The sequence below is a fragment of the Aegilops tauschii genome, chromosome 6 (genome assembly GCF_002575655.3).
Source record: "Aegilops tauschii subsp. strangulata cultivar AL8/78 chromosome 6, Aet v6.0, whole genome shotgun sequence".
NCBI classification, from domain to species: domain Eukaryota; kingdom Viridiplantae; phylum Streptophyta; class Magnoliopsida; order Poales; family Poaceae; genus Aegilops; species Aegilops tauschii.
The window spans coordinates 25,515,394-25,543,027 of NC_053040.3; the positions used below are offsets into that span (position 1 = coordinate 25,515,394).

The 27,634-nt window shown below is 44.9% G+C and overlaps 1 protein-coding gene, 1 long non-coding RNA gene and 1 pseudogene across 3 annotated transcripts; 1 reads left to right on the forward strand and 2 right to left on the reverse strand.

Annotated features, from left to right (window-relative positions):
- Positions 1-5,571: 5,571 nt before the first annotated feature.
- LOC109743476 (cysteine-rich receptor-like protein kinase 6) lies at positions 5,572-10,682 on the reverse strand. The gene is made up of 4 exons (XM_073500883.1): positions 9,378-10,682; positions 8,340-8,416; positions 6,060-6,177; positions 5,572-5,938 (listed from the first exon to the last, which is right to left on the reverse strand). The coding sequence occupies exons 1-4, from the start codon at positions 9,611-9,613 to the stop codon at positions 5,905-5,907; spliced, it is 465 nt and encodes a 154-aa protein (XP_073356984.1). The 5' UTR covers positions 9,614-10,682; the 3' UTR covers positions 5,572-5,904.
- LOC120966089 (uncharacterized) lies at positions 9,506-12,646 on the forward strand. 2 transcript variants are annotated; one of them, XR_005759115.1, is made up of 5 exons: positions 9,523-9,619; positions 11,112-11,311; positions 11,417-11,610; positions 11,693-11,764; positions 12,367-12,646. It is a non-coding gene; the product is annotated as an uncharacterized lncRNA (long non-coding RNA). The 2 variants fall into 2 exon arrangements; XR_006664951.1 differs by lacking the exon at positions 11,112-11,311 and having other exon boundaries at positions 9,506-9,619.
- Positions 12,647-18,225: 5,579 nt separating this feature from the next.
- LOC109739719 (uncharacterized) lies at positions 18,226-26,664 on the reverse strand (annotated as a pseudogene).
- Positions 26,665-27,634: the final 970 nt, after the last annotated feature.

Below are 27,634 nucleotides of genomic sequence, written 5' to 3' on the forward strand. Positions count from 1 at the left end.
TTCACTGTACGCCGACGATGCGACTGTTTTCGGTGCCCCTATCCAATTCCTCGTCGCCACACATGCTTGGTCACTAATTGTGCTAAGAGTCTGATTGCACCTATCTGGTATGAAGGCAATGATCTTGATGACACCCTGCAGTCCTTCCCGGCCTACCGTTCTTCCTAACCCATCTGTTATCTTGGTTTATTGCTTGCGATCAAAAGATTAAGGAGGGTCCACTTGCAACACTTGGAAGATAAAGCTGTTGGGAAGCTTGCACCTTGGACTGGGAGGCATGTGGCTATTACAAGTCAAGTGACTTTCGTCAAATAAGTGCTCACATCGGTGACCATTTATCATCTTACACTACTTGACCTTTCGGCGGAGATGTTTAGGAAGATTGACTCCTTGCAATGCGCATATCTTTGGGATGGTTCGGACAAGGTGTCCGGTGGCAAGTGTAAAATTAATTGCGAACTAGTCTGCAAGCGTAAGGAGTTTTGGGGGCTTGGGCATCTTAACATTGGAAAGTTTGCTACTGCATTGCGCTTAAGATGGTTATGACTTGAATGGGATGACCCTCCGAGAGCTTGGCTTGGCTTGGGGACACCGTACGACAATGAGGATCAGGAACTCTTTGCGGTGGACACTAAGCTTACTATTGGTGATGGTACAACTATGAGATTTTGGGGGTCATCTTGGCTATAGGGGTTGAGGCCTAAAGACATTGCATAAAAAAATCAAGATTTCCGGCAAAAAAGGGACCCGCGTCGACAAGGCTTTGAAGGATAATGCTTGGGTTAATCACATAGATAACCAACAGGGAATGGCGCTCATTCACATTGAGCAATTCACTGCTCTTTGGGAAAAGCTGGTCAATGTCAACATACAACCCAGAGTTCACCCTTCTTATTTTGGCTCATGTGTATTGTGTGCAGAGATATGCAGGGAAAATATAATTAAATACTGTTGAGTATCATGATTATTAGGAAAGCTAGGATAGCGTAGGATATTATTCTACCTTGCCTTGTACTCCAAGATGATCATGTACTTCTATATATATGCCCACGAGGCTCTGATACGTCTTCAATGTATCTATAATTTTTGATTGCTCCATGCTATTATATATTCTGTTTTGGATGTTTAATGGGCTTTATTATACACTTTTATATTATTTTTGGGACTAACCTATTAACCCAAGGCTCAGTGTAAATTGCTGTTTTTTGCCTATTTAGTGTTTCGTAGAAAAAGAATATCAAACGGAATCCAAACGGAATGAAACCTTCGGGAGCGTGATTTTTGGAACAAACGTGATCCAGAGGACTTGGAGTGAACGTCAACCAATCAACGAGGAGGCCACGAGGCAGGGGGCACGCCTACCTCCTGGGCGCGCCGTCCACCCTCGTGCGCCCCTCGTGGCTCCACCGACCCACTTCTTTCTTCTATATATACCTACGTACCCCGAAACCATCGAGGAGCACCACGAAAACCTAATTCCACCGCCGCAACCTTCTGTACCCGTGAGATCCCATCTTGGGGCCTTTTCCGGCGCTCCGCCGGAGGGGCATCGATCACGGAGGGCTTCTACATCAACAACATAGCCTCTCCGATGATGTGTGAGTAGTTTACCACAGACCTTCGGGTCCATAGTTATTAGCTAGATGGCTTCTTCTCTCTTTTTGGATCTCAATACAAAGTTCTCCTCGATCTTCTTGGAGATCTATTCGATGTAACTCTTTTTGCGGTGTGTTTGTCGAGATCCGATGAATTGTGGGTTTATGATTAAAATTATCTATGAACAATATTTGAATCTTCTCTGAATTCCTTTATGTATGATTGGTTATCTTTGCAAGTCTCTTCGAATTATCAGTTTGGTTTGGCCTACTAGATTGATCTTTCTTGCAATGGGAGAAGTGCTTAGCTTTGGGTTCAATCATGCCACTACTAGGAATAGGGCTATAGCTAATATGGACATTAATGGCGCACCGCTATATAGCAGTGGCGCACCATGTGTAGGTACGCCATTAATGTCCATATCACTGATGGCGCACCACACCCACGGTGCGCCACTACTAACAATTTTTTTTATTTTTCCAAAACTAGTAATGGCGCACCAGGGCATAGTGCGTCATTACTAGTTAACATTACTAGTTTTAACTAGTAATGATGCACCACACACTCTGTGCGCCACTACTAACAATTTTTTTTATTTTTTTTCAAAACTAGTAATGGCGCACCAGTGTATAGTGCGCCATTACTAGTTCAAACTATTAATCTCATAGTCATAGAAGATGTGGCGCACCACGTAACAGGTGCGCCATTAGTAACCTGGTTACTAATGGCGCATTGTTAGGTGGTGCGCCATTACTAACATTTTTGCAACCCACCCCCTCTGTGGACCGCCTTTTCAGTTTTAGAAAAAATAAAAGAAAATGATCAAAAAAATAAAAGAAAATAAGTTTCCCATGTGAAATGTGGTCTAGTTGTTGGGAAAATTTACAAATATGAATTTCGACTTTATCTGCAAAATCTCTCTGGAATTTAGTAAAATGGGCATAACTTTTGCATACGAACTCGGATTAAAAAGTTTTTTATATAAAAAATCATCTACTCGAAAAGTTACATCCGAATTGAACGGGGGGAACCTTGTTCAAGATTTTCAGAATCCCCAAAAACCTAACAAAACGAAAGATATGGGGCTTTTAAGATCTAGAGGGGGGAAAATGGAAAAAAAATCAAACTTACTAGTGGCGCACCTTTGCTAGGTGCGCCAAATTTTTTTTTTTCGAAATATGATACGTAATATGATCGGGAAGTTTGAAATATTTTTTCAAAATTTCATCACACTCATAAACATGAACAAAGTCCTAGACATCAACAAGGTTTAATAGGATTGATATGATAGATATATCAACAAGTGCCTGTGAAGTGAGCTAGTGTTGGGGTTGGATAGAACTCTGAAGTTAAGCGTGCTCGGATTGGAGTAGTGTGAGGATGGGTCACCTTCCGGGAAGTTTGATCACGAAGTGCGATTTGACTTGAGATTAAGCATAGTGACCTGAGATTAAGAAAAAAAATTGAATTTTTTTTTAAATTTTTCTTTTAAAAAATTTGGAAACAGATGTGAAAAAAAATTGTTAGTAATGGCGCACTTCTATGTGGTGCGCCATTACTAAGTCAGATAGTAATGGCGCTACTTTGCTGCATCACCCTTTTCTCTTCAAGGAAAAAACAAACACATGCTCAAGAGGTAGCAGGCTCAAGCAATACATCGAACTATTTCACCAATATCTTTCTATCCCTTCTAACATGGTATCAGCCTAACCGATCTAACCCTAGCCGTCGCCCACCGCTTCTGCCCCGCGCGCCGCCCCTGGGGCGGTCGGCCTCCATGACCGCCGCCGGGAGCCGCGCCGCCCGTACCTAGGGTTCGTCCGTCAGTCGTGTTGATCGGCTGCCCTAAAAAGTCTTTTTCCTGATTTTTTATCCGGATTTTTCTCTCTCACGCGCGGTCGTCTTGATCGGCGTTTCTTTTTGTTTTTCTGATTAAAGATCGGTTTGCGTCGCCCGTCGTCGTTTGTCATCTACAACGCGTCTCTGCTCCGACCTCAACAGCAACTCCCGCCTTCACCCGGATATGTTGCCGGTGCCCCTGGTTCACGCGTGCAATGCGTGTGCTGTTGCGGTGGCCGGTTGCGCCGTCATTGACTGGCACATCGTCCCGCATGCGGGCATGGTGTAGCCGGCCGCTCGCGGCTGCTCATCAGGCCATGTCGATCTACACCGGTTGTGAATCATGCAACCTGTGCAAGTCTTGCTACTTGCATGTGGGCTGCATCACGTGCGGGTATGCTGGGGTGCATGCATGCATGCATCCGTGCACAAGGCTGGTTCCCGTCGGCTGCACCACTGCTTGCATCCCTGCGCGTCTCGTCGTCCGCATTTTCTCAACCTTGCTTGCTGTGTTTTCGGTTTAATCAGCCGTCCGCACGCAGCTTCACAGGTCTTTGAAAATCATCATCGAGTATGAGCGCCTCCATCGATCGAGCAACGGGCTGCCGTTGCGTTGGGCCGCAGGGCCGCCGCCCCGTGGTTCTCCCCATGGCTGCACCGATCCGTGCCGCCGCTGCGTCGTCATGTGGTACCCGCTGCCGCCCTGAGGCCGTTCCCGTGGTTGTAACAACTCGCGCGTTGCTGCTGCGTCGCCCCTTCGGGCCATAGTGGCGCGGCCCGTGGTCAACCGCCGCACCGAGGCCGTCCGCTCCAGGCTGTCCTCGAGGCTGCACCGACCCTCGCGCTGCCGCTGCGTCGTCCCATCAGGCCGTAGCGAGCATGGCACGCGATCCCTGCAACCGCCATGACGTCTTCCCCGCCGTCGCCCCGACCTGCCCGCCGCCGCGGCGTTGCCCCTTCGGGCCGGAGCGCTGCGGCCCGCAGGCCACCGCCATTGACGCGCGCCGACTTCCATGTGATATGCGCCGCGCCGCCTCCCTTGGCGTGGGAACATCACCGTCCGCGCCGGTCTTCGTCACGCTGTCGGGTTCATTATCGCCTACTTCAAGCAGCGCCGCCGCGCTCCTTCTCTAACCGCCTCCGCCGCCTCCTAAGGCCGCCGCTGCTCTTCTTCCGTGGCTACAGGGCGACTACCTCGACACCGGCGACCCCCGACTCGACATCGACCACGGCGTCTCTCGCACGCTACCTCGACCATTGCTACACCACCCTACGCTCTCGGCTACATCGACAGACGGCACAAAGGGCTCCTTGATTGAGCAACCTCGTCGGTTTCCACTCCAGCCACGACTTCGCGATGCATCGACCGTTATGACTGTGAGGGGGGGGGGGGGGGTGTCCGTCGGCTTCCCTTCGGATTATTCTCCAGTCTCACCATCTGCGTCGCTACCGTTGTGACTGCGGGAGGATGTTGAGTATCGTGATTATTAGGAAAGCTAGGATAGCGTAGGATATTATTCTACCTTGCCTTGTACTCCAAGATGATCATGTACTCGTATATATATGCCCACGAGGCTCAAGCAATACAATCGAACCATCCACCAATCTCTCTCTATCCCTTCTAACAAATACGATCAACATGTAAGCCCAGATCGAGGTTGAGATTTTGATTAGTCACAATGAGGTTTATGTTCAAATTTGTTTTGCATTGCAGAATTAATTTTCCACTTTGCTCTGACATGTTTCTTGCTTAACGACTTATGCAAATTTCTGCTGTAGCCCATGGAAAAAATCACTTAGCAAATCGAACATTTATTGAATGAAGGAGCTTGTGGCCTAATTTCTTCGATCTCAGTTCTTTTATGTTTAATATGCCTGCTCAGTGAATCACTTTCATTGGTGCCATAATAAATGCGCCAAGCTGAGGCGCGATTCAACGTAGTGGAGAGACTATCCTCAAAACCCCAAAATCCTACTAGTTCCAGTCAAAACTGCTTCTTTTCTTCAGAACTTTATTTTACGGCCCCCTCCGCTTTTTCTCTGAACTTTGCATAGTGCTATCTCCTGCGATTTGCATATCCAACATATTTGTGAGAAATGAGCCCATGACACAAAGCAGTGATCCAACCAAGGTTTAAGAGTTTAATGATGAAAGTGAGGAGTGTTCAGTTAATATCTGCCGCAAGCTGGAACTCTGTTTCTGGCAAGTTGGAAATACATACATATTTGGAGCATCGAAGGAGTGGACCGAAGAATAGGATGAAAACAACAGAACAAATGAAGTGGGCCTTGGAAATTATTGGTAACCAATGCAAACAGTCAAATTGGAGGACAATATCAAACCATGTTCGCTAAAAAACATCAAATCACGATTCAGGTAATCATGTGAGCGTTGTTGTAGAGCCCAATTTTAGTGTTTCCTCCTGTTGGGAATAGGCTGATGTCCAATAGTCTGACCAAGTTGATCAACTACTGATCTTCAGACGGAAGAGAGCTACAACGCCTGCATCATGTAAGTGGTAAGCAAATTAATTTTCATATGCTCCTATTCACAAAGTAGATTGTTTCATCTATTATTTTCCTATCTCAACTTAACATCAAATGTGGTGCCTCTTGAAACTTACATCATAGAGGCTCTTCTTTTATCACGCCATTCTTGCAGAAGCAGGAAGAAAAGCCATGCAAATCCAATTGCTTGAAATATGAGTCCCGGACCCAAGAGGTCAAGCCAACTGATGGTGCCTGTGGAATGCAAATGCATAAAGCTTCCAGGTGAGCATAGTTGATCGTTAATGCATTACCTAGCTTTCCTCGGTTCATGTTTGAGGAAGAATGTGCATACCAATAATTCGAGCATATGGGGAAGAAAAGAAGCAGAACCGTGGAATGCTATATATATGGATGGCAATAATAATCATGTAAGGTTGTGGAATAAGATTGTAGATCACATCGCACTCCTGGTTGTGTTGAACTTGTCTGCTCCTTCCTCTCCGCCATGGTAGTTATAACTAATTATGCTTGCCCCTCCTGCTTGGCTGGTCAAGTGTGTGGGAAAAACAAATCCGAAGGGACTTCCTGTGGAATGTCAAGACAAGACCCCGGGCGCCAAGTACCTCTTTCGCTAGATCGACGTGTGCAAGCCGAAGACCTACGGAGTGCTCAGGATGACCTTCAATGCCAAGGTAAAGCTCTCCACTTCTGTTCTGTTTGACTCCCTTGGAACGATGTTTCCGAGCCCTTCCCCTAAATTTCTAAAATTTCTCATAAGATCCTCTTTTGAAGAGTTAACCCCTTTAGACCTCAAAAATTTGAGAAGAAACTCTTCAAACCATTCGAACCTGCTCAAATTTGAGTACCTATGGGCAAGTTTCCCTAAACCCTCTCCCTCTCCTCCCCGATGCCCAACAACGCACAACACCTCGCCGGTGACTCAGTCCGATATCCCGCCAACAACAGTGACCCCGCCAACATCCCATTGACTCCCTTCACGCCGCCTGCAAAATGCGCCAATTTTTTTCTTCGTCCTCTTCTATTGGTCCCCGTGGTAGTGGCTCCGGTGAAAACACGGTTGTCAGTTGTTGTCGCCGATTTCGACGAATCATTGTGTCCTAGGCCATGCCATCGTGCTACTAGGACAACGAAGAGGAGAATATATTCAGTCGAAGAAGTGCCCAAACCATGGCCCATGGAGGACAGGTTTGGGGGAGAAGGAAGAAGAAAAAAGAGAAACTTCCATATGGGGTCTAGATCTATAAGGAGTTGAGTTTTAGTGATTCTCATCTCCTTTCGCGCACACGTACGTCACATCAGCAAGCATCTATCAAATTACTTTTGCAGAGCATCTACTCTAGGCCCTAGCTACTTCCTAGACATCATTTATTGACCAGAAGTTGTCGCTGGCCGCGAACTTGATGTGAGGAAAAAAAGTGGGGATTTGGGGGAGAAGGAAGAAGAAAAAAAGAGACTTCCATATGGGGTCTAGATCTATAAGAGTTGAGCTTTAGGGATCCTCATCTTCTTTCTTGCACACATATGTCACACTCGGTGAGCATCTATCAAATTACTTTTACAGAGCATCTACTCTAGGCCCTAACTACTTCCTAGACATCATTTATTGACCAGAAGTTGTCGCTGGCCGCGAGCTTGATGTGAGGAAAAAAGTGGGGATTTGGGGGAGAAGGAAGAAGAAAAAAAGAGAGACTTCCATATGGGGTCTAGATCTATAAGGAGTTGAGCTTTAGGGATCCTCGTCTCCTTTCTCGCACACACGTCACACTCGATGAGCATCTATCAAATTACTTTTGCAGAGCATCTACTCTAGGCCCTAACTACTTCCTAGACATCATTTATTGACCAGAAGTTGTCGTTGGCCGCGAACTTGATGTGGGGAAAAATGGATATTTGAGGGGAGAAGGAGAAGAAAAAAGAGAGACTTCCACATGGGGTTTAGATCTATAAGGAGTTGAGTTTTAGGGAAAAGACAAGGTGCGCGTAATTTTTAACTCCTCAAATGTGACGAGCTAGGTTTTGATGGATTCTTTGAGGAGTCAAGTTTGTAGGGAATTGCTAGAGAGATGCTCTTACCACCGTCGTCTAGACACACATTCTCGTGTACAACAATTTTATGGTTAAATAGTTTTTGAACTTCTAATTTCTTCCAGGAGTATCTGTTGACTAAACAAGCTCACAATAATCCTAAATTCCTAATCCTAAGAGGTTCTAATCCTAGTAATGTTGGGCTGCCACAACCACAAGGTCGGTGTGGTAATCAATCGCAAACCAAGTAATAATAATCTGTGGATCATTTGGCACATGAGAGATGAGACTAATGTGGGCAGAGAAATAATAATCTGTGGATCCAACTGAATTATCCTCCGGAAAAAAGATGAGGGAAGAGAACTCACGGAAGCCGAGAGCTCTAGGAAAATCGGCGAGGCTGAGCGTGCAGTTGCGGGCGAAGACGGCCGCCTTCTTGCCGTGCGGGCACGCCCAGAGGCGGAGCCAGGATTTGGATATAGGGGGGGCGAGTGATGACGATCACTAGTTTAGTACTATAGAACTATAGACCTATAGTAGGATTTATCAACCAAAACAATATCTCAACATATGTTTAAAAATATATAGGTCAATAACAAATAATCCCAAATACTAAAATTCAGAAACACAGAAAACTTTAAAATTGGCTGTACTTTATTGATTTTTTTTAAAATATAGCTCTACTGTCACTATTCATCAATGTCTCGATCCAAAATTTTGGCCCCAGCACAGATTTGAGATTGAGGCAATTCACATGAACAATTCTCTTTGTTTTCCGACTAACAAAGTATATATAGCCAAACAAAAGGAAAAGGGGGTTACATCATACTGGCAAAACTTTTAGGTATATAAAGTACAATACCGTGTATGTACCTTGCCTAATTATCTGGTTGTGTGTGGACGGAAGCGACCAAGAGGACCGTCGGCGGCAGCCGTCGTATTCCCCGCTACTCCGCTGCGTCGACAAGCCAGGAATCAAGTCCAAGGTCAGCTACTTGGGACCGGCGTCCGGCGGCAGACGTCCTAGCGCCATCGCGGCGAGATAGATAGATCTAGCGATCTGATCGTCAGGCGAGAAGAGATCGAACGAACTACCAGGCCTCCATGATCTATCGTCAGGCGAGAAGAGATCGAACGAACTACCAGGCCTCCATGATCTATCGTCTATATACACAGGCAAGGTAGATGGGCTATCTTTGTTGCATCCTGGGCTTTGGCGCATGAACAACAACGTGGATTTTTGGGCTTAAATAACATAATTAGGCAGGTAATCTCTGGCCATTAGCGCATATATATACGGGTATTAGTACTGGCCCGTACTATATTTCTTTGAGGGGGGCCGATCGTGGGGGGGGGGGGGGGGGGGGGGGGGTCTAGCCCCTGCTCGCCCCCCTGTCTCCGCCCCTGGGCACGCCCTCTCCGCCTCCCGGAAGGCGTCGGCGACGCAGGCGGCGCAGGACGAAGAGCTGACGCCCCAGTAGCACTGTGAGGAGGCTCGCGGCCGGTTGGGCCAGTACCCCACGCCGCGGGTCGCCTGGAGGCTCTGGGAGGCGGCGGTCTCGGCCGGGAGCACGGCGGCCAGGCGGCGGAGGTTGGCCTCGTAGGTGCTGTTGGCCTTGTAAACTCGAAGCTCGGAATCCATGGCCAGGTACACCTCTTTCAGGACGTGGGAACGGGATCAGCGGTAAGGTGTGGCCCACCACCCACCACCCACCACCCACGTCACCCTCTCGCGCAAATTCATCGCCGCTCAAACTCGAAGCCCCGGCGGAACCACCGGAGCTGGGAGGTGCTGAACTTTAGAAGCACCGGAAGATGGAATCGGCCCTCGACTCCCAGTGCGCTCGCCGTTCGCTGATACGGCTCTGTTCCTGTATGAGCGGCATCGAAGTTGCCGTCGTCCAGGTCTATCACCCTCCCGTCGGGCGCAAACTCCTCGGCGGCGGTGGTCGCGGTGGCGGAGAAGGCCGCAAGCAGGAGGAGGAGGAACAGAAAGAGGAAGCGGCGGCGGAGTCGTCGAGGCGAGGCCGCCGCGCCTGATGTCGTTTTCGTTGGGGAGGGCGACCACGCCCGAAGATGGCTCCGTGCGGGCTGGGGACCGTGTTGCCAGCTGAGGGCTGCACCTTCACGCGCCGGCCGGTGGCCAACGCCGCCTCCCGCCGAGGCAGTGGACCGGATGGCGTGCGGTAGGGGACCTCGTGAGCGAGCGCCAACACCTACAGCTGCGGGCACCACGACACCACCATCCCATCTGTCGTCGGGTGCACACTTCGGGCGTGTTCGGCAACGCTCCGGCAGCCAGCTTCTCCAACTCCACGATTGGAGCTGAGCCGAACGCTTTGACTCCGCGGAGTTCGGAATCGAGAAGCTAGCTGCCCGCGTAGTGTAAAGACGGAGGAAACTGAGAAGCTAGCCTTTCCCAGCTCTGAAAATTGAAGAAGCGGGAGTTGAGACATATTACAACCATATGCCACCGCTGAGTGAGTCCCTAGCATGCCGGTGGGGGTTTTGGTTATTTGTCGCTCTTTACTTTGGACTTTCAAAATTTGCCACTACTTAGATTGTAATTGATCTGGTGACACTTATTACTTTGTACTTTTATATTTTGTCACTTTTCAACACAAAAACAATCAATGGAAATAATAGACAAAGTAAGTAGTCAAAATAGAGGACCATTGTACCCTTGGACCCAAACACAGCACATCCTTAGCCATAACCGTTCAAAATCACAGCCGCCGCCGCTGTACCTGCTGCTCCCCTTTGCTGCTCTGTGGCCTTTGCCCTCTCATGCTCCTCCTGCTGCCTCACGCTGCCCCACTGCTCCCTGCGCCCCCTTCTTCCCCGTTGAAACTCCATGAGTCCCCTCCTTCAGCCCCTGCGCACACAGCAGCAGCACACAGGTGCAGCGGCGGTCGTCAACGCACGGGAAGCCGGGGGCTCTGCGGGGCGCCGCGAGCCGACAAGTCGCGACGAGGCTCCGACCGGCCGCCGCCGCCGCTCCCCTTGCTGGTCACCCTAACCCTAGGGCGCCGCCGAGGAGATGAGCAAGAGAGAAGAGAGGGAGGGAGCGGGAAAGAGGGAGACTCACCAGGGCTGCCGTGCCGAACATGTCTGATATTTTTTCTCTCGTGCACGACCAGATGCACGGGGAGACGGATGCTGGGAGCGGACGGGCTGAACGATTTCCCAGATAGACCGGGCCACATGGGCTTAAATGGGCCGGACGCCTGGTAGAGCGACCAAATCTAGAAGCTGCCGTGCCGAACGATTTCTCAGTCGCCACATGAAGTGAGAAGCCACACCAGAAGCCAGATTTGAGAAGTTTTAGAGAAGCCGGGAGGTTTCAGAACACGCTCATCTGCCTGTACTCTGCACACTTCATACTCTGTTTCTTGTTGCATCTGAATAAACTGAACGGGCGTGGCGAATATTTGCCTGCTTGCAGGGTTCCACCAGTGCCGGTACGGGTACCTGAACGTGTCTGACCTCGAGGGTGTGGTGGCCGGCTACGCGAAGGCCAGGATCCCGGAGGTGATGTGGACGAACATCGACTACCCTGAACCGCCTTCGCGGAGCTCCGGCCGTTCGTCGACCGGCTTCACCGGAACGGCCAGAAATACGTTGTCATCCTAGACCCAGGTACGTACACACGACACGATCTTGTATATATGCACCAAACAATAAACAAGTTTCTTTTTCTTTCTCATCTTGTCTTCAACAGGTGAAATCAGAGGAAACGTGTACAGTGGTAAACCAGCAATTTAAAAGCGACGCAGGGCGCAGGCTTAGACTTGTATTGCCTACAAAACTTGCCTGGAATTATTATGAATTTTGCCTAAATTTGTTTTTTTACCTCAACAATATTTGTTCTTGCCTAATTTCACAATAAATTGTGCGCTGGCTGGTTGTCAAGTTGTCTAAAACTATTAGAGTAAGCATGTCGATTGAAGTTACAACACAATCTGCATCATCATACCTTTGTAGGCAATTTATAGAAATAGTCGTGCAACTTAGAATCATAAGTACATGTAACCATCAATCTTGTTATACTCTGCCCAATTTCTTCAGCAAACAATGATGGAGTCGTTCGTAAATTTAGTGCTAGGAGAGTACACGGTTGTGATGGCTGAAGCTATGAGTTCAGTTGCATATAATAATTGATTGGTCTGTTTTGGAAAAAAAAAAGGTCATCCAGTCGATTGGCTGGTGTAACTAATGTTAAAAAGTTCACTAATGTTTTAGGTAATGTTTTAGATAGGAGCGATAATCAAGTTTCATATTCTTTTGTGAACTGGCCTAGCTCAGATGGTTAGGTTATGTATGGTTGAACCAACCCATCAGGGTTCAAGTCCTAGACATCGCACTAATGCTCGCATTTTGCTGAATTTATTTTAGGCTTTCCGGCGGTATTCGTTCAACTGGAGAACCGTACCAGTCGACTAAAGATGAGCCTGTGCTGACTTCGTCAAGATCACATGTAGATTCAGTCTCTCAGAACTGCTCATAGGAATAGGGTGTGCGTGCGTGCGTTTATAGGGACAAGTGTGAATGCGTATGTATGAGTGTCTACGTCTATACTATGTTAAAAATATTCATATGCTTTTAGGGTTTTAGGGTAAAGTTTTTGAAACTTGCTAAATTTATCAAAGTTCATATCAAGTTTTAGTAGTTGAAACTTGCCCGCCCGCCAAATTTTCCTCGCAATTCACAAAGTCATTGGATTCGCTACGACGAAAAATTAAATTTATCGGAACCGGTACCTACAGGTTGGAAGTCTACTGCACATGCATTTCGACAAGATTCGTGTGGTATGAGTACGTAAATCACTTCTTGTTGTATACACTGTGAATACTACTGACACAACCTGACAGAAAGTACATATACCTACTGGGTGTCAGCCTTTTACAGAGGAGAGAGAGTCAGAGAGGAGAAAAATAATGCATGCACTCTCTATCCCTTACATCTGGCATGTATTAATTGTCACTCTCATATTTCGAATTATTGATATCTCTTGAGTCAAATGTCCATTTTTAAACTTTTTATATATTACATTTCATGCTGAAAAGACCTTCAAAACAAGATCAGTCTAGGATATACTTGAACAACTTTTATTTTATATATTTCAATTATCTTTGAAATCACTTTCAAAAAAATTAAGATTGTTTCGGTTTTTCATAAAAGTGATTTCGGCTGTTTCACTAATTTAAAAAAATGATTTCACTCGTTAAAAAAACTAATTTCACTTATTCCTAAACACTAGTTTCACTTATTTTAAAATGCATATTTCACTGATACTCAAAAGAATTTCACTAATTTCAAAAAAAAAATGATTTCACTCATTTGAAAGAAACTAATTTCACTCATTCTTAGACACTAGTTTCACTTACTTTAAAGTGCATATTTCTCTAATTTCATAAAATTGTTTCACTCATTTAAAAGAAACTAATTTTGCACATTTTAAACCATGGTTTCACTTATTTTAAACACAAATTTCACCCATTTTCAAAAATAATTCCACTCATTTCAAAATACATATTTTTGTCGTTTCAAAAAGAAAATTTCACTTGTTTTGATAAATTAGGTTTCATTCATTTTCAATTAAGAAGACATGTTACAATTACCCAAAAAAATGAACCAATCGAGAGGCAGTTAGAGACACACACACATGTGGCATGCAGCAGCTAGCGCGCAGCGGCAGCTAGCCGGTACGAGGGGGAGTGGCGGATGATGGCGGCTATGGCCTGTGGTGGGCGTCGAGCAAGTGGTGCGGTTGGGCGCTCCCACGCATGGCGCAGTAGTGCACCGAGCAGTCGAGACCTAGGCGCACCGAGCAGCGACAGCTTCTCAATTTCTCATCCTTCACGCCACGGCCAGCAGTATGCAGTGCAGCCTCGTGCTTCGCCAGCAGAAGATGGAGAGTGAGGAGAAGGGGCTAGCAACGCCAAGGGGAAGGGTTTTTTGAAACGGAGGCAAAATGATTGCCTCATAAGGGGATAGGTATTGACTATTATGTTTTTGTTTTGAGGATGACTATTATGGTTTTGCATTTGCATAAAAAAATTACTTAAGAGTTCGCCACACCTTCATTTTGTTCGTCCTCTGTCTCTGGGCATACCTATAGCTTGCCACTTCTTCCAATGCATCTTCCTTTTAATTTCATCTCCTCCCACCAGTACCGAGCCACAATGCTAGCAATATTTTTGCATGTCTTCTTTAACAGTTTAAAACAGCTCATTGAATAGGTAGGTAGGAATAGCTTCACAGATTGACTTGATCAAAACCACTCTAGCCGCACTATTCATAAGCTTGTGATCCCAACCAGTGACAAATTTCTTTATAGTATTAGGTACTATAAGATCATACTGGTCCTCTGTAGACCTGCCCAAAGCAGTAGGTAGCCTCAAATATTTCTCCGCGAGTGCTTTCGTTTGAATATCGGCCCCCTCATGAAAGGCCACCTTATTTTCAAGTGAATAGTTGTCTTTAAATAAAATTTGCAGAGATGTACTCCCTCCATCTCAAAATAAGTGACTCAATTTTTTCCTAACTTCATTTTTGGGACGGAGGGAGTAGTACACATACCTAGGTTCGTGTGCATCTTTTTCAGAACTTTTTGGGGCTTTTAAATATGATTTTAGATTATTTATTTTCAAAAAAAAGACCTACGTGTAGCTCGAGCTACAACAGGCATTAGCTAGCCAGAGTGCAAATTTACACGATGAAATACGTTTTGATGTCCCCTAGAAAAAATATGTTTTGATGAAAGATACACAAAAACGACAAAATCATGTATTGTTAGCACAGACGCTATTCACTATAAAAGTCCATAATTTTGTTTTTTTATGCCGCTCACACCGAAGCGTATTTCATCACAAAATTTAACAGGAATGTAGTATACATCTCTATGTTCATGTGCATTTTTTGTCCAGAATTTTTTGAAGCTTAAATATATGTTTTTCAAATTTTTCAAAAAGAAGGCCTACATGTAGCTCTAGGTACACAAATTCGCTCTCATGAATGGCTTGGCTTCGCTCAGATGTTGGTTTTGTTTTCTTGGAGCGCATGGAGTGACAAGTTGGGCTTCGAGGCCCACGTTGCTCACAAGTTGGGTCGCTGCAAAGCTTCGCCGGCCAATCACCACACGAGCATCTCTCGCACCAACCGGCGGCACTCGTTGCCCTCGCCTGCGCCATGCTCCGCCTCCGAAGCTGCATCCTCGCCCACCTTCTATCCTCTCCCACCACCTGCCACAGATTCCCTTCCCCTCTCGGCCGTCTCCTCTCGGCCACCGCACCCCCCATTTCCCCACGCACCGGAATCACCGGATTCGTGGTCGAGGAGTACCTTGTCGACACCTGCGGCCTCACCCGAGCACAGGCGCTGAAGGCCTCCACGAAGCTCTCCCACCTTAGACCTAGTTTGGTCACTGCTAACGCTTGATCTAGTAATTAGGTTCACGAGTATTGGCATGTCCATGTCAATATGTCATAAGAAATTTCATTTGAATGGCAACTCTGGACCTTTTCTGTTGTCGTGAACTATTTTGGACTTGTTGATGGCCACAATATGTTGATCAATCTGAGGATGCAGTTTTGACCCAGTTTGCTGGTTGCTTGTTCCACTTCTTGTGAGCTAAAATCTTAGTTCTTTCTGGAGCATCTTTGTTTGAAGAGATTAGATGTTTTGAAAGGCATTCATGCTTTGCTAGTCTGCAACAGTTTTTTTTTTCCCTTTTTTCTTTCCTGTATTTCTGAGTGGCCTATTAGCTGATACGTTCAGTTCTAGGGACAACTGATTTCAAAACTGAACAATATAGTTGTATATTACCTATATACGGCCTACCATCTAGTCCAAATACTATGGTTGGCTAAAACGAGACCTCCTCATGATTGATGCTAGCAAATGGTTGGAACTTTTACCTCTGCTTAGTGTGGTATCAAATCTGCCTAGATTGATCCCAGGTGTCACAACATTACAGGCTATGCTTTATGCAAACCAGAGTTATGCATTAACAGATGCAAGCTGGCTTTCGCTAGATGGCAACTATTTTTCAGCGTTCTAAAACTATATCAAGCTTGTACTGCTGACCTTTGTGCCAAATTATTATAACAAATGTGATACTGAACTACATGTATTACTAGTTATATAGATATTTACTGCCCCAAGAACAGATCGCTGAGTCTATCTGCATATTTAATACTGTAGCTCCCATAGTTTGTTGGCTTCTTAACTCCTGTTTTCATGTATGCACGAATGTGCTTCTTAAATCAATACTTTTTTATGATATTTGTTAGCTTATGAGATGACAAAATAATTATATCTTCTTGTCCTCTGGAAAATCCAGTTTCTTCTTATATGGTTGTTGATTGATCCATGGTAATGCTTGAGAGCTTGAGGTGGTGCTCCGTTGATTCAATAGGTAATCACACAGTTGAGCTATTAAATGTCAAGATATATGATCTAGGCAACCATTTACATTGTTGTCATAAACCACTGTGGTTGTCTTGCAAGGCAATCCTCCGCTGGTATATTAGCAATTCAGCATTCTCATTATCTATGGAATTTCTGCGCTCCAGCTGGTTTGTATTTCTGTTTTCATCCGTTACTAGTAAGGATTCAGCACATCTACAACAATCCCAGCCTGTATCTTCTCTTGTGTTTTTTTCTTTCTTGGATACACAAAAGCTTGTGTATCATTGCATTGATAGGAGTAGGAAGAGGCATAAGGATACCATCATGGGACACGTACACAAGCTGGACGCTAGAGCAGAACACGGGATGCTCAGCCCCAAGGAAAACAAAGGCCTAACTCTCGGAAGCATATTCATCCCTTTGGCTCTTGCCCTAGCCCAGAGGCACGCATCTTCCAGGGGTCGGAGGGCTGCAGCGAGTCTAAGACACAGCTGTTGCGGTGTTTTTAGATCCACCAGCCACAGGCAGTGAGGAGGATGGAGGAAAGACCTCGGCAAAGCTCTGCAGGAGCTTCTGATCAAGAGGACGCCCATCAGTCCGCGAACGCCCACGTCTGGTCTGGCGGCGTGGCGGTAGATCGACACCAGGAGAGGATTTTGTGCCAAATCTGCCGCTAGAAGGGGCAGTCAGTGAGTAGATGTTGGGACGTGGATTTTTAGAACAGCTGCACCCTGGCTCTGGTATCTTGGCTGTCCAATATTGCTTTAAGATATGTGCAACACAACTAACTTTCCATATGAAAATTTCTCCCTTTTGTTTCTCTCACATAAAAGATGTCTTGAAGTTCAAACCTTTGCAGCGTGGCAAAACTTTCCATCTAAAATCTAGGATAAATCTTTCAGAATTTTTTGTCAAACATAAATATACAAAAAATGATTTTTAGATTAAAAAAATCATTTTTTGTATATTTATATTTGACAAAAAAATCTGAAAGATTTATCCTAGATTCTAGATAGAAAACTTTGCTACGGCTGCAAAGGTTTGAACTTCAAAATATGTTTTATGTGAGAGAAACAAAAAAGAGAAATGTGTTTGCACGAATTGCGATGCGCAGAATGGATGGCTAGATAGAGAGGGCCGGGTTGCAGCTGTTCTATTTTATATTTTCGGTAGATGTTGCATGTCCTCGGAAGCCTGATCACGGAGGATAGTCGCGCCAGTCGTTCGGCGGTCCACAATAGAGAATTCTTTTTCAATTTTTCCTGGCCTGTTATTTTCTCAAGTTAGTAGAAGGGAAAAACTTGGCTATGACCCAAATCAAAGGCAGACAAAAAGGGACACAAGCATATATGTTGTGTCACAACATGAATGGGAAAAAAACTCGACTGTTACCCACATGAAAAACAACTAGCTTTCAAGTCTTTGCATTGTGATCCTAGACAACACCCTACATCTACTTGTGTTTCCTGGTATTGCAATCTACTTCTCGGGATGTGCCTTGTCATGGACTCCCATGTTTTATCATTATTCTTTTCCCCACTTGTATGTTTTTTTGGTTCGGTATCCCTCATAATTGGGTCAATTTGTTTAGGTTTTCGATCAGCTTTTCCTTGTAAACTAGCTCATGGTTTTTGACCCAGTTTCCCTCATGACCTGGTTCAATTTCTTTTGAACTCAGATCAATATTTAGATGCGGACCCCCCTCCCCCCCCAACCAAGCTTATTGGGTAAATGGCTAGCATATCCTATGGGAATTTCTCTGGAAGTCGACAACAAGGGAGGTGCTTGATAAAAAATTTAGTACAAAGAAGAAGCCCACTAGTACGACGATCAGACTACAGGACTTGTTCCATCGCAATATCTACCCTACGGAATAGTTTACTAGACATACACTTTTAGCTATTCAGAAGAAAAACTTCGTATGACTATCCAGAAAAATACATAATAACCTCATTAATCACCAAATCTGAAGATACATGTAGCAATGCGGGTTGGAACATACTAGTGCTGGCAAACATCCTATCAGGAGACTAAATGAAATGTCATATGCATCATTGTACACATCAGGAATTATGTTCTATGGATATTGGGAGTAATTGGCCCAATTGGAAATAGAAACAAGAATCCATGTCCTGGTGTCTTCTTTGTACTTCTGAATAACACCAATATAAGACAAATCATTCAGAATGTTTCTTGGGACAAGGCTGCAATTTCATCAATGAATTTAGTTGGGAGGCATGCTACCCGACCCATTTTCGAATCTAGAGTAATATGTGGAGCTAGAGCCAGAGAAGCCTTCTGATCTTTCAAAACCAGGAAGATTATTCCCGGACCTTGCGCACGACATTCTATGCCACAAATGACCAAGAGCAGAACCGCTAGGTGGCCTCAAGTGTTGTGAACCTGCAATAACATAGTCAGTTTCAAGCCATTCACTAAACATCCAATGTTGTTGGCCAGGAGAAATACCGTTGTTGTTTCCATGATCTGTTAATGGCCTGAAGTATTCTAGTGCGATGGGTAATGAAGCCTTGACCTCTTGCACAAGGCGGAAGCTGATGAAAGACGCCTTGACATTCTAGGGCATGAGGATGTAGCCCTTGACATGATAGTCCAATAGGAGGATGTCGAGCATGGAAGTCGTGGCCTAGTAGTCCAGGAGGAGGATACGGACAATATGAGCTTGGCTCTGCTAGTACCAGGGGAGGACGACGAAAGTATAGGCCATCATCTACTGGTGCACGAAGAGGATGAACAGGGTATGATTGCTTATCTGAAAGAAGAGAAGGATGATGTCCATGATCAGTAAGTACTAGAGGAGGACATCGAGAGAATAAGACTTCCATGCATGTGGATTAATAGATAATACAAGCTTACCATATATCACTTCTTGTGCTTCCACGTGAGTGCCCCCGATTTCTTGTATTTTCTCGATACTTACCTCTCCCTCGCTTGTGTTTACTAGTGGTTTTTGGTCCCGTACAACAAAACCGATTAATGAGTCTTGGTTTCTATCGATTGTTGACGCGCCTTTCCAGAAACCTTTTTTTTGCAAGGACTGTTATTATGCCCTTGTGTCCAGGACATACATAAATATATGAACCATCTTCTGTTGTTGATAAACCAATTCTTTTGTTCACTTTTAACATCTTTGCAACCTGCATCAGTGTCATAAATAGCTTAAGCGTAATATTCTGAATGTCCATACCTTCTAAAGACTAGAAATGAAAAATCAAGTGTCAATTTTACCTGCTTCATTCCCTCTAAGCCATTTTTCGACGACTCAACATTCAACAACAGGGAAATCACCTAATAGGATATTAGTTGCAAGTAAAAATCAGTTTCGGTTTATTTCTGTAATATTTCAGTAACTACTAAAACTTATGATGAAAGCAAACTAACGCTAGAAAACACATAGTTATCTAGGTATATCAAATACAATTTCAAACTCATTTCAGCACAAAAGTAAATAATCCTAAAACAGGAGAATGTCAAATCATAAGAACAAGGATGAATCATCTATAATGTAAGAAAATGACCTTACCATAATTGACCGGTTTTGAGAGTGACGAAGATCCTTGAGGAATTTTTTAAAAACCCCCCATTTCACTCTTCCTTTGATTTCTATGGTTTTCGGCCAAACAATATCTTGAATTTTTTCCCCACTGCAAAGAGAACACATGGAAATCTATAATCAGAAACAACATGATTCGAACGTCCACCATTTACAACAACTTAATATTTGTTTTTCAATCTAAGAAACAAATATAATCCTACTTTATGATTACAGTGGAAAATATATATATATTATGTGCATCACATTATCATTAAATCTGGTCCATTCAAGGCATGCATGTGTTGTCATGCAAAGACAAATCATATTAGTTCTAACTTGTAAAAAGCAATCAAAGCACCATATAAAAAGAATAGAATCATATGTAGTGGAGATGTTGCAACAATGAAATGTTTCAATCCCGAATTAATTAACATGTTAATACCCTCTATAATTCATACAATAATATGATGAAATACTCATTTTGTTGGAGTTTGACTTGTTTTGACCTCATTGGCCTCTCGTTATCATATTCTTTTTGGACAATATGCCCCACTAATTAGTACCAGTAGAAAATGTATGTGCTCTCCTTGTACTATTATGAAAATTGATGCCTAAAGGACCAAGACCATCTCACGTCCTACAGTTTAACTTCAAGGCTTCAACACCTATTATGCAAGGAAATTGAGATTTGACTGGATTGAGTAGAAAAACAGTTACATAACTTAGAAACATGGTGCAAACTTCTACCAATCAACATCCTAGTAAGGATATTGTTGGGTTGAGTGTATGTGTGGGGTGTGCGCATGGGTTGTTGGCCCAAAGGCCCACCCTTGTGAATATCTACTCATACTTGTAGGTTATAGAAGAGAGTGTTACTGATTTATCCCCAAGAGACAACATGGTTTGGCACCCAGGTTACAACTAAAGCCATCGCTAGCAGCGAGAGGAAAGGTGGTGCTCGTAGCTATGGGTGAAGAGAGGTTTTGTCGCTAGTGGATCTCTTGGAGTGAGGAGAAAATCGCATGGGAGAAGCTGCAGCAGAGCCGTAGCCTTTAGCAGAGGAAATGGTCTGGAGCTGTGGGGAGAGAACCGCTGGTGGTGGTGGACCAGAGCAGAGAGAAGAGGTGCCTATGGCCAGGAGCGTGGGGCAGCGCAGCAAATCGGCATTGAAGCTTGTGTCGTGCAACCTTGTGGCTCGTGCAGGAACTGTAGGTCATGGGTGCTGGGGGTAGCGGCAGGAGGCGTACATGTGGCTGCTCAAAATCAAAAGTTCATCCGAGATGACGGCCGACAGTGCGTGCAAGTAGAAGGACCTGCAGGTCTGCGGTGTTGGTCCGTGGTGGTGAAAGGAGAGATTGGTGAGGTCTGTACGGCTACTATCACTTGGAGCTAGCGGTGTTGGTGTAGTGAGTACTGTAGCAAGAAGCAGAGAAAATGTCTATTGCCTAAATTTGTTTGTGGGCTGCTGATGCTGCTATCTTAGAGTGGAGAGAAGGAGATGTTTTTTTGCTGGCTGCGGAAAGAAGGCAAAGCAGAACATCTTGTAGGAGGTGTGGCTGGTGTTTTGACAGGTAACAGTGTGATGGATTTAGGGCCTTGGTGTGCTAGTTGCATTGACCCTGGTTCTGGTTGTTGATTGTTGTTGCTCAAGTAAGCTAAAACTTAATACCCGATAGAGCAGAAGAGAGGAGGCATAGTCGCTTGCTATTGGTGCTTTATAGTGACACTGGACCATGGGGAAAAAAATCAAAGAATTGAGAAGCTACTTCAAAAACACACAAAAAAACTCAGAGAATCTCCAACAATGGCCCTATAATAGGGCACAAAAAAGCAGTTAGAGTAAAATTTGGGACACCAAAAAGTGAATTTTAGGGCACCAGAAAATGCTCATCAACTATAGAAGCCCTAAAATTGGTGCCCCAAAAATACTGTGGATGTCGTTTTGTGCTTGTCCTATTTTAGGGCACTTGTTGGAGCAGCGTTTTTGGCATAAAGTGATGTAAAACAGCCATTTTATTGTGGTCCTACATGGTCCCCCGTTTGGAGCAAATTTTGCGGCAGCAGCCGAAGTGTTTTATATTTGCAGCATATGGCCGCTCGCCGCCGTCGTTGTAGGGCAAGAATTCGCCGGAAGTGTCATAGAAAGGTTGGTGCCTCTGCGCATACTATTGCGTGTGTTACCTGGCCAGGACGCTATTGGAGGTGTAGAGGAGGCTCTATGTGGGAGGAATCGAGTAGGGTTTCACCGGAATCAACAATCCAGTCACGGTGGAGTCGCTGGAAGGAGGTGAAGGAGACGGGTAGGGGACTTGCAAGCCTCACATGATGGAAGGGGTGCACAGCGAGCGCGCTGATGATGTGCTGACATAGTTCCACATCGGGGAACCATCTTCTCGCTCTGATCGCTCGCTGCAATTGTGCCCTGTTAAGAAGGAGGAGGTTGCGGGCCGCCATCACTCCCGTGGGACGAGCCTCTCGCCGTGGAGGTCAAGGTGGATAGACACAACAACAAGGTGGAATGGTGGAGTTCATTGATAATTTTTAGATTTCAGGATCTGCTTTTCATCTGTCATTGATGATTTTAAAATTATATATAAAGTTCACGATCGGCTCTTGATCCATCCTACATGTGCTTGAGTAAGCATGATGCGGTATGTTTTATTCTCCAAATCTGATAGTTGATTAGGAATAGGAAGGGCCCCCTAAAGAATGATGAGACACTCTTTCAGAGGTGGTGTCAATGGCATTCAATTTATGAGTTATGAATTCTCTCTTCAGAAATAAAGAAACAAAGCCATTCAGCGGATACATGCAACAAGTATTTGTAAATTCATTGTGGTCCAGTTGGTAGAACAGATCATTGTAAGTGGCACAACATATAAGTTCATGCTTATAATTCAAACATTTTTTAAATGGCTGCATACCTTTATGCATATATGACTGCATACCTTTATGCATATTGCGTCTTCAGTCTCATTTGAGTATATAAGGCGTGCATGCAATTTTAATAAGACTCTCTTTTTTGCTCTCATTTATTTATTGTCTTTTGAGACTGGATATTTTATCACTCATACCTAAGACACTAATAGAAGGAAGCCACGTCAATTTAGAAGCAACCATTGTGGCTAATAGTTCAACCGATTTTTTTTGCTCAATGCTCCATGATATTTAAGCTACTATTGTAAGAAACTGAAAGATTTTTCAAACATTCTCTTTCACTGGTGCGGTTCAATGAAAGGTGAGCCATGCGGTGGCCGAGATCATCTTCTTGGGATTGACCACCTTCAGACATATTTGTGATAGGGTGGACTCTAGGACACTATCGGTGAGGGTGAAAAGGAGGATAAGCAGTGACACGGATGGGGCACAATATTGAAATAGAGGATCTAGACCTGTGGGAGTCTTGAGGCATGCTTACTGGGCTAGGGGCATGTGATTTGTTTCTCCCATTGCAAACCACAAGAATGTTGCTAGTAGAATTAAATCACATAAGCTTGGGAAATCAAGTCATAGATTATCTAACTAAGGGCTTAGGACTCGAGGAATATAATTTAGCTTGTAACAAGATGGTAATGATAGATATTTATCACCCATCTGAGGGGGAGTGTTGTTTTTTATGAGAAATTGAGGGGGGGTGGGGTTGATTCTATGTGTGGGGTGTGTGTACCGGTTTCGACCAAATCAAAGGCTTACTCTTATGTATACACTCATACTTGCAGGCTGTAGCTAGAGATCAAGTGAGTGTTCTAGACCCCCCCCCCCCCCCACAATAGACAACAACACTTTACTGTGAATAATGTCATCTGAGTTACACAATCCATGATGTTCGAATTAATTTGGTTGTAAATCATATTATATGTGTGTATGTATTTTAATAGCTCGAACTATTTCAAGTAATTCAAAGCAACACGGAAAATGGGATATCTAAGGAAAATGGTGCCTAAGGAAAAAAAATCTCTATTTAAACATCACATTAGTGGTTTTTGCACCAAGGAATTTTGAGGAAACATTGATTAAGACCATTTTTATGTGACATATCAAGTATTGCACATGAACTAATTGTTCTAAAAATCATCATCAGTTTAATACGACTTGCAGCTAATAATGGGCCATCTCCAAAGAAGACTGGAACTAGAAGCCATGTGGTAATAAATTCAAAAGGTTAAAATTGGTTAACACAAACTTAATGTTCACCGTGGTTCAAATATTACTTTATTAGCCGAAATTGACATTTGTCCTAACTCATCAAAATACACCTACATTAGTGCAAAACACCAATTTGGTAAGGCAAAACACCAACCATTTTTACATGTATAGGGTTGTCTGTTATCAAAACAAAATCTACTACTTCTCTAAAGACACAACAATGAAAACATTAAACTAAATCAATAATAAGAATGATGTCAAAAAATATCATTTGAAAGCATAACCAAGGTACTTATTTACCTTCTAAAAAAGGCGAGAACAGGCACAGTGGCAGTCTTAAGTCTGATCACACCACCCCCCAGACTTGTACAGGCAAACGGAGATACGGAACCAATGACAGACTTCATATCATCATCTGAAAAATGAGATGACAGTGCATTAGAAATATAATGTGTTGTTTAACATCCATGTAAATCATGTTACCTTATATATGTAATCCTCCTGCAACATTCTATTTTGCAGATACCTGTACAGGCCTTAGTTACCTATACAACTTCCCAGAGAAGCATCTGCAAGCTGATGTTGTGTTCCAGGCTACATATTTTTAGATATTTTATTTTACTACCAGAGATACACGTTAAAGGTGGAGAAGAATCTATGCGTGGGCCTCAGGTTCTATGATGAATTTGTTTGTGGGAGAGAGCACTATGCATTCAGTGGTAAGAATAAATGATTGTGCCTTTCATAAAAAGAATAGCGTGCTAAGAGAAATAGGAGCGGCCTCCTCCAAATGGTATACACGCTATAGCACGCTATTTACAAAGAGTGAATTGCAGAAAATCACCATATTGACGTCTAGGTTTGCATACCGGTTTATGAATTTCTGTCAGAAACCACTGATTCTTGGCCTAATCTTTTGCAAAAAACAATAGTTGCCGGATTTAGCTCATTTGATGATGATTATGACAGATGGAGCCCACCCTTTGCTTATGTCTGTAACAGTACACAATAAACAACACTAGAGGGGTCTTTTTGGCAAAAACACCACCCCTCTCGAAAAAAGATTGCCTTAAAAGCGTTAACCACCTAGACCAGCGCCGACCGGCCCAACCCGTGCGACCCTGCCGCCCGCGCGGGCCCGGGCGTGAGCAGCAGCGGCCGCGCCTCCCCTTCTCCATTATCCCTCTTCTTGCTTGCCCCGAGCTGGCGGCGCGCATCTCGGCCGGCCGGCCGCGCCTCCACTTCTCCTCCTCCCTCCTCTCTCTCTTTCCCGAGCCGGCCTTGCGTAGCAGGGGTGAACTTGGGGCCGCCGGCGGCCGCGCCTCCCCTTCTCCACCCTCCCTCCTCGCGGTTCCCTCATGCCCATCCCGTCCCGCGTCATGGCGGCCACGTGAGCAGACCTCACCGGCGTCAAGCACGACTTGCTGGTCATGGCGGATCCTAACCGCGCGGCCATGGATCCACCGTGGCCCCGGGCGTCCTGGATCCGGTGACCTTTGTCACTAGAGGCCATGGATCCGATGAACTTTGTGGCTAGACGGCATGCGGCTTCCTCTGGTGGCTCGACCATAGGCTGAGGATGATGGACTGAGGACAAGGACGCTGGACCTCTGGCGCCCGCAGGCTGACGGACGAGGCGTGGCCCACTGGCCCGGCCAACACCGCCGCCGACTGCCACAACAGCCGCGTGCCTGTGCCTGTGACCTCCACTCCTGTTCCCGGCGACGAGAACCATTGCCGGCGTGTTGCTGCTCTAATCGGTTGCTTCGGCAGCCCAAATCTTTTTGTGGAGCTGATTGCTTTTTGTTTATTGATTGAAGGGTGTCCCTCTAAAATTTCAGGGACTATTTTGTAAATCTAGAAAATCCCTCATCTGACAATGTCCAACGTTGTCTACTGTGAACTGTTACGCCACATCATCAAATGTGGGACCCACATGTCATAATCACGGTTAAAATGCTCGAAGCGACCGATCAATGTCTTTTTTGCAAAAGATTAGGCTAAAAATGAGTGATTTTTGTCACAATTTGTAAGCGGTGTTTTCTGCAAACCTAGGTGCCAATGTGGTGGTTTTCTTCAATTCACTCTATTTACAAATGTGTTTTAAAAGAATGCCAAGTATGGCCTAAAATTAAAGGACTTTAGCAACAATAAAGGATATAGTTCAATAATAAAGGACTAAAAAAAGCTTTAATGTAGCCTAACATCAACAGCCCATGAGGCAACAACATAGCAAAAATATACTAATTTAGAATCAAGTGTCACCAGGATCTCCATTCCTAAAGAATAACCTCTCCTTGCTGTCCATGGAAGTACTCCATGTAGATAGCTATTTATCAAAGTGACAATCAATCGGGTGCTAGGAGTTAAGATGGATAACTTGCAACACAGTCGGAAACTAACATCTAGCAAACATCATTACCCAACACATACATCACGAATCTGCGAGACCAAAGAACTTGCCTGGTGCCTCGCTTGTCGGTGCCACAACGGGTTGCGACATCATGCCGCCGCGAACGGGGGAAGACCAGCGGGGAACAGGGGAAGACCAATGAGGAATAGAAGAAGAGGGGCCGAGCACGAGGAAGAAGCCGCCGCCGCCGCCGCGCAGGAGCGCTTGGTCGGGCGGAGGATTGGGTATTATACCTATTTGGGCTAGGTCAGGCTTGTGTCCTTGGGCTAATGGGCTGCCCAAAAAGACAACCCGCTACAAGCTATGCCGTGCGAAACTTTAGTGCGGGCTCTCCGTGTATGCTATAGCGCCCTATTAGCGAAGATTCGGCACGCTATTTTTTGGTGAAAAAGCCATGATCATCAAGTCTGAAAGATGAAAACAGTATGTGGTATTTAGTGCTCCAAAAGCACCAATAATGCATTAACTATTTGTGTTGGATATGAAAATAGTCGAGAAAAGACTGTAATCTATAATTGAGATTTATGGGGTTATAAGTTGTGGTTGACATTAGCATTGTCACTGTTATTCGGATAGAGGGATCGGTGCCAACTACTATAAAACAAGGAAGCCAAGGATAGAAGGTAATTAATGTTGTCGCTTTCCAGTTACTTATGTATGTTTGTGCTTTTCACTGTATTCTGATATGTTTGAGCCTATTAATAGCTCTACTTGGCTATTTAGTACAAGAAGATGTAAAAGGAGTACTACTACCATATAATGTTGCAATCTTTCCAAATATATAACCACGAAAGGGGACAGGCAGACCGCACACTCGATAAAATCAAAATTAATACATAGCAACCTGCCAATTCTAAACTATAAGGTTGCTAGCCAACTTGGCTCCAAGAGGCTCCCTCGATTTTCTGCCTTCTCAGCCATCGGATGGTGGTCAAAACGGTCTTCTCTATGTTCCGGGGCGTTGGACCTTTGTGTCTAGTTTTCACCTTGCGGTAGTTTCGGAGGGCCATTGACCTGTGGGCTCAGCCTCGCCCGCGATTTGCTGGGTCAGTTATTTCGGGGTGCACGAGCGCCCTCTCCTTATGTGTCTCGTGCGCATCGCGCGATTCGCTCGCTTCACGCTACGTTTTCTATTC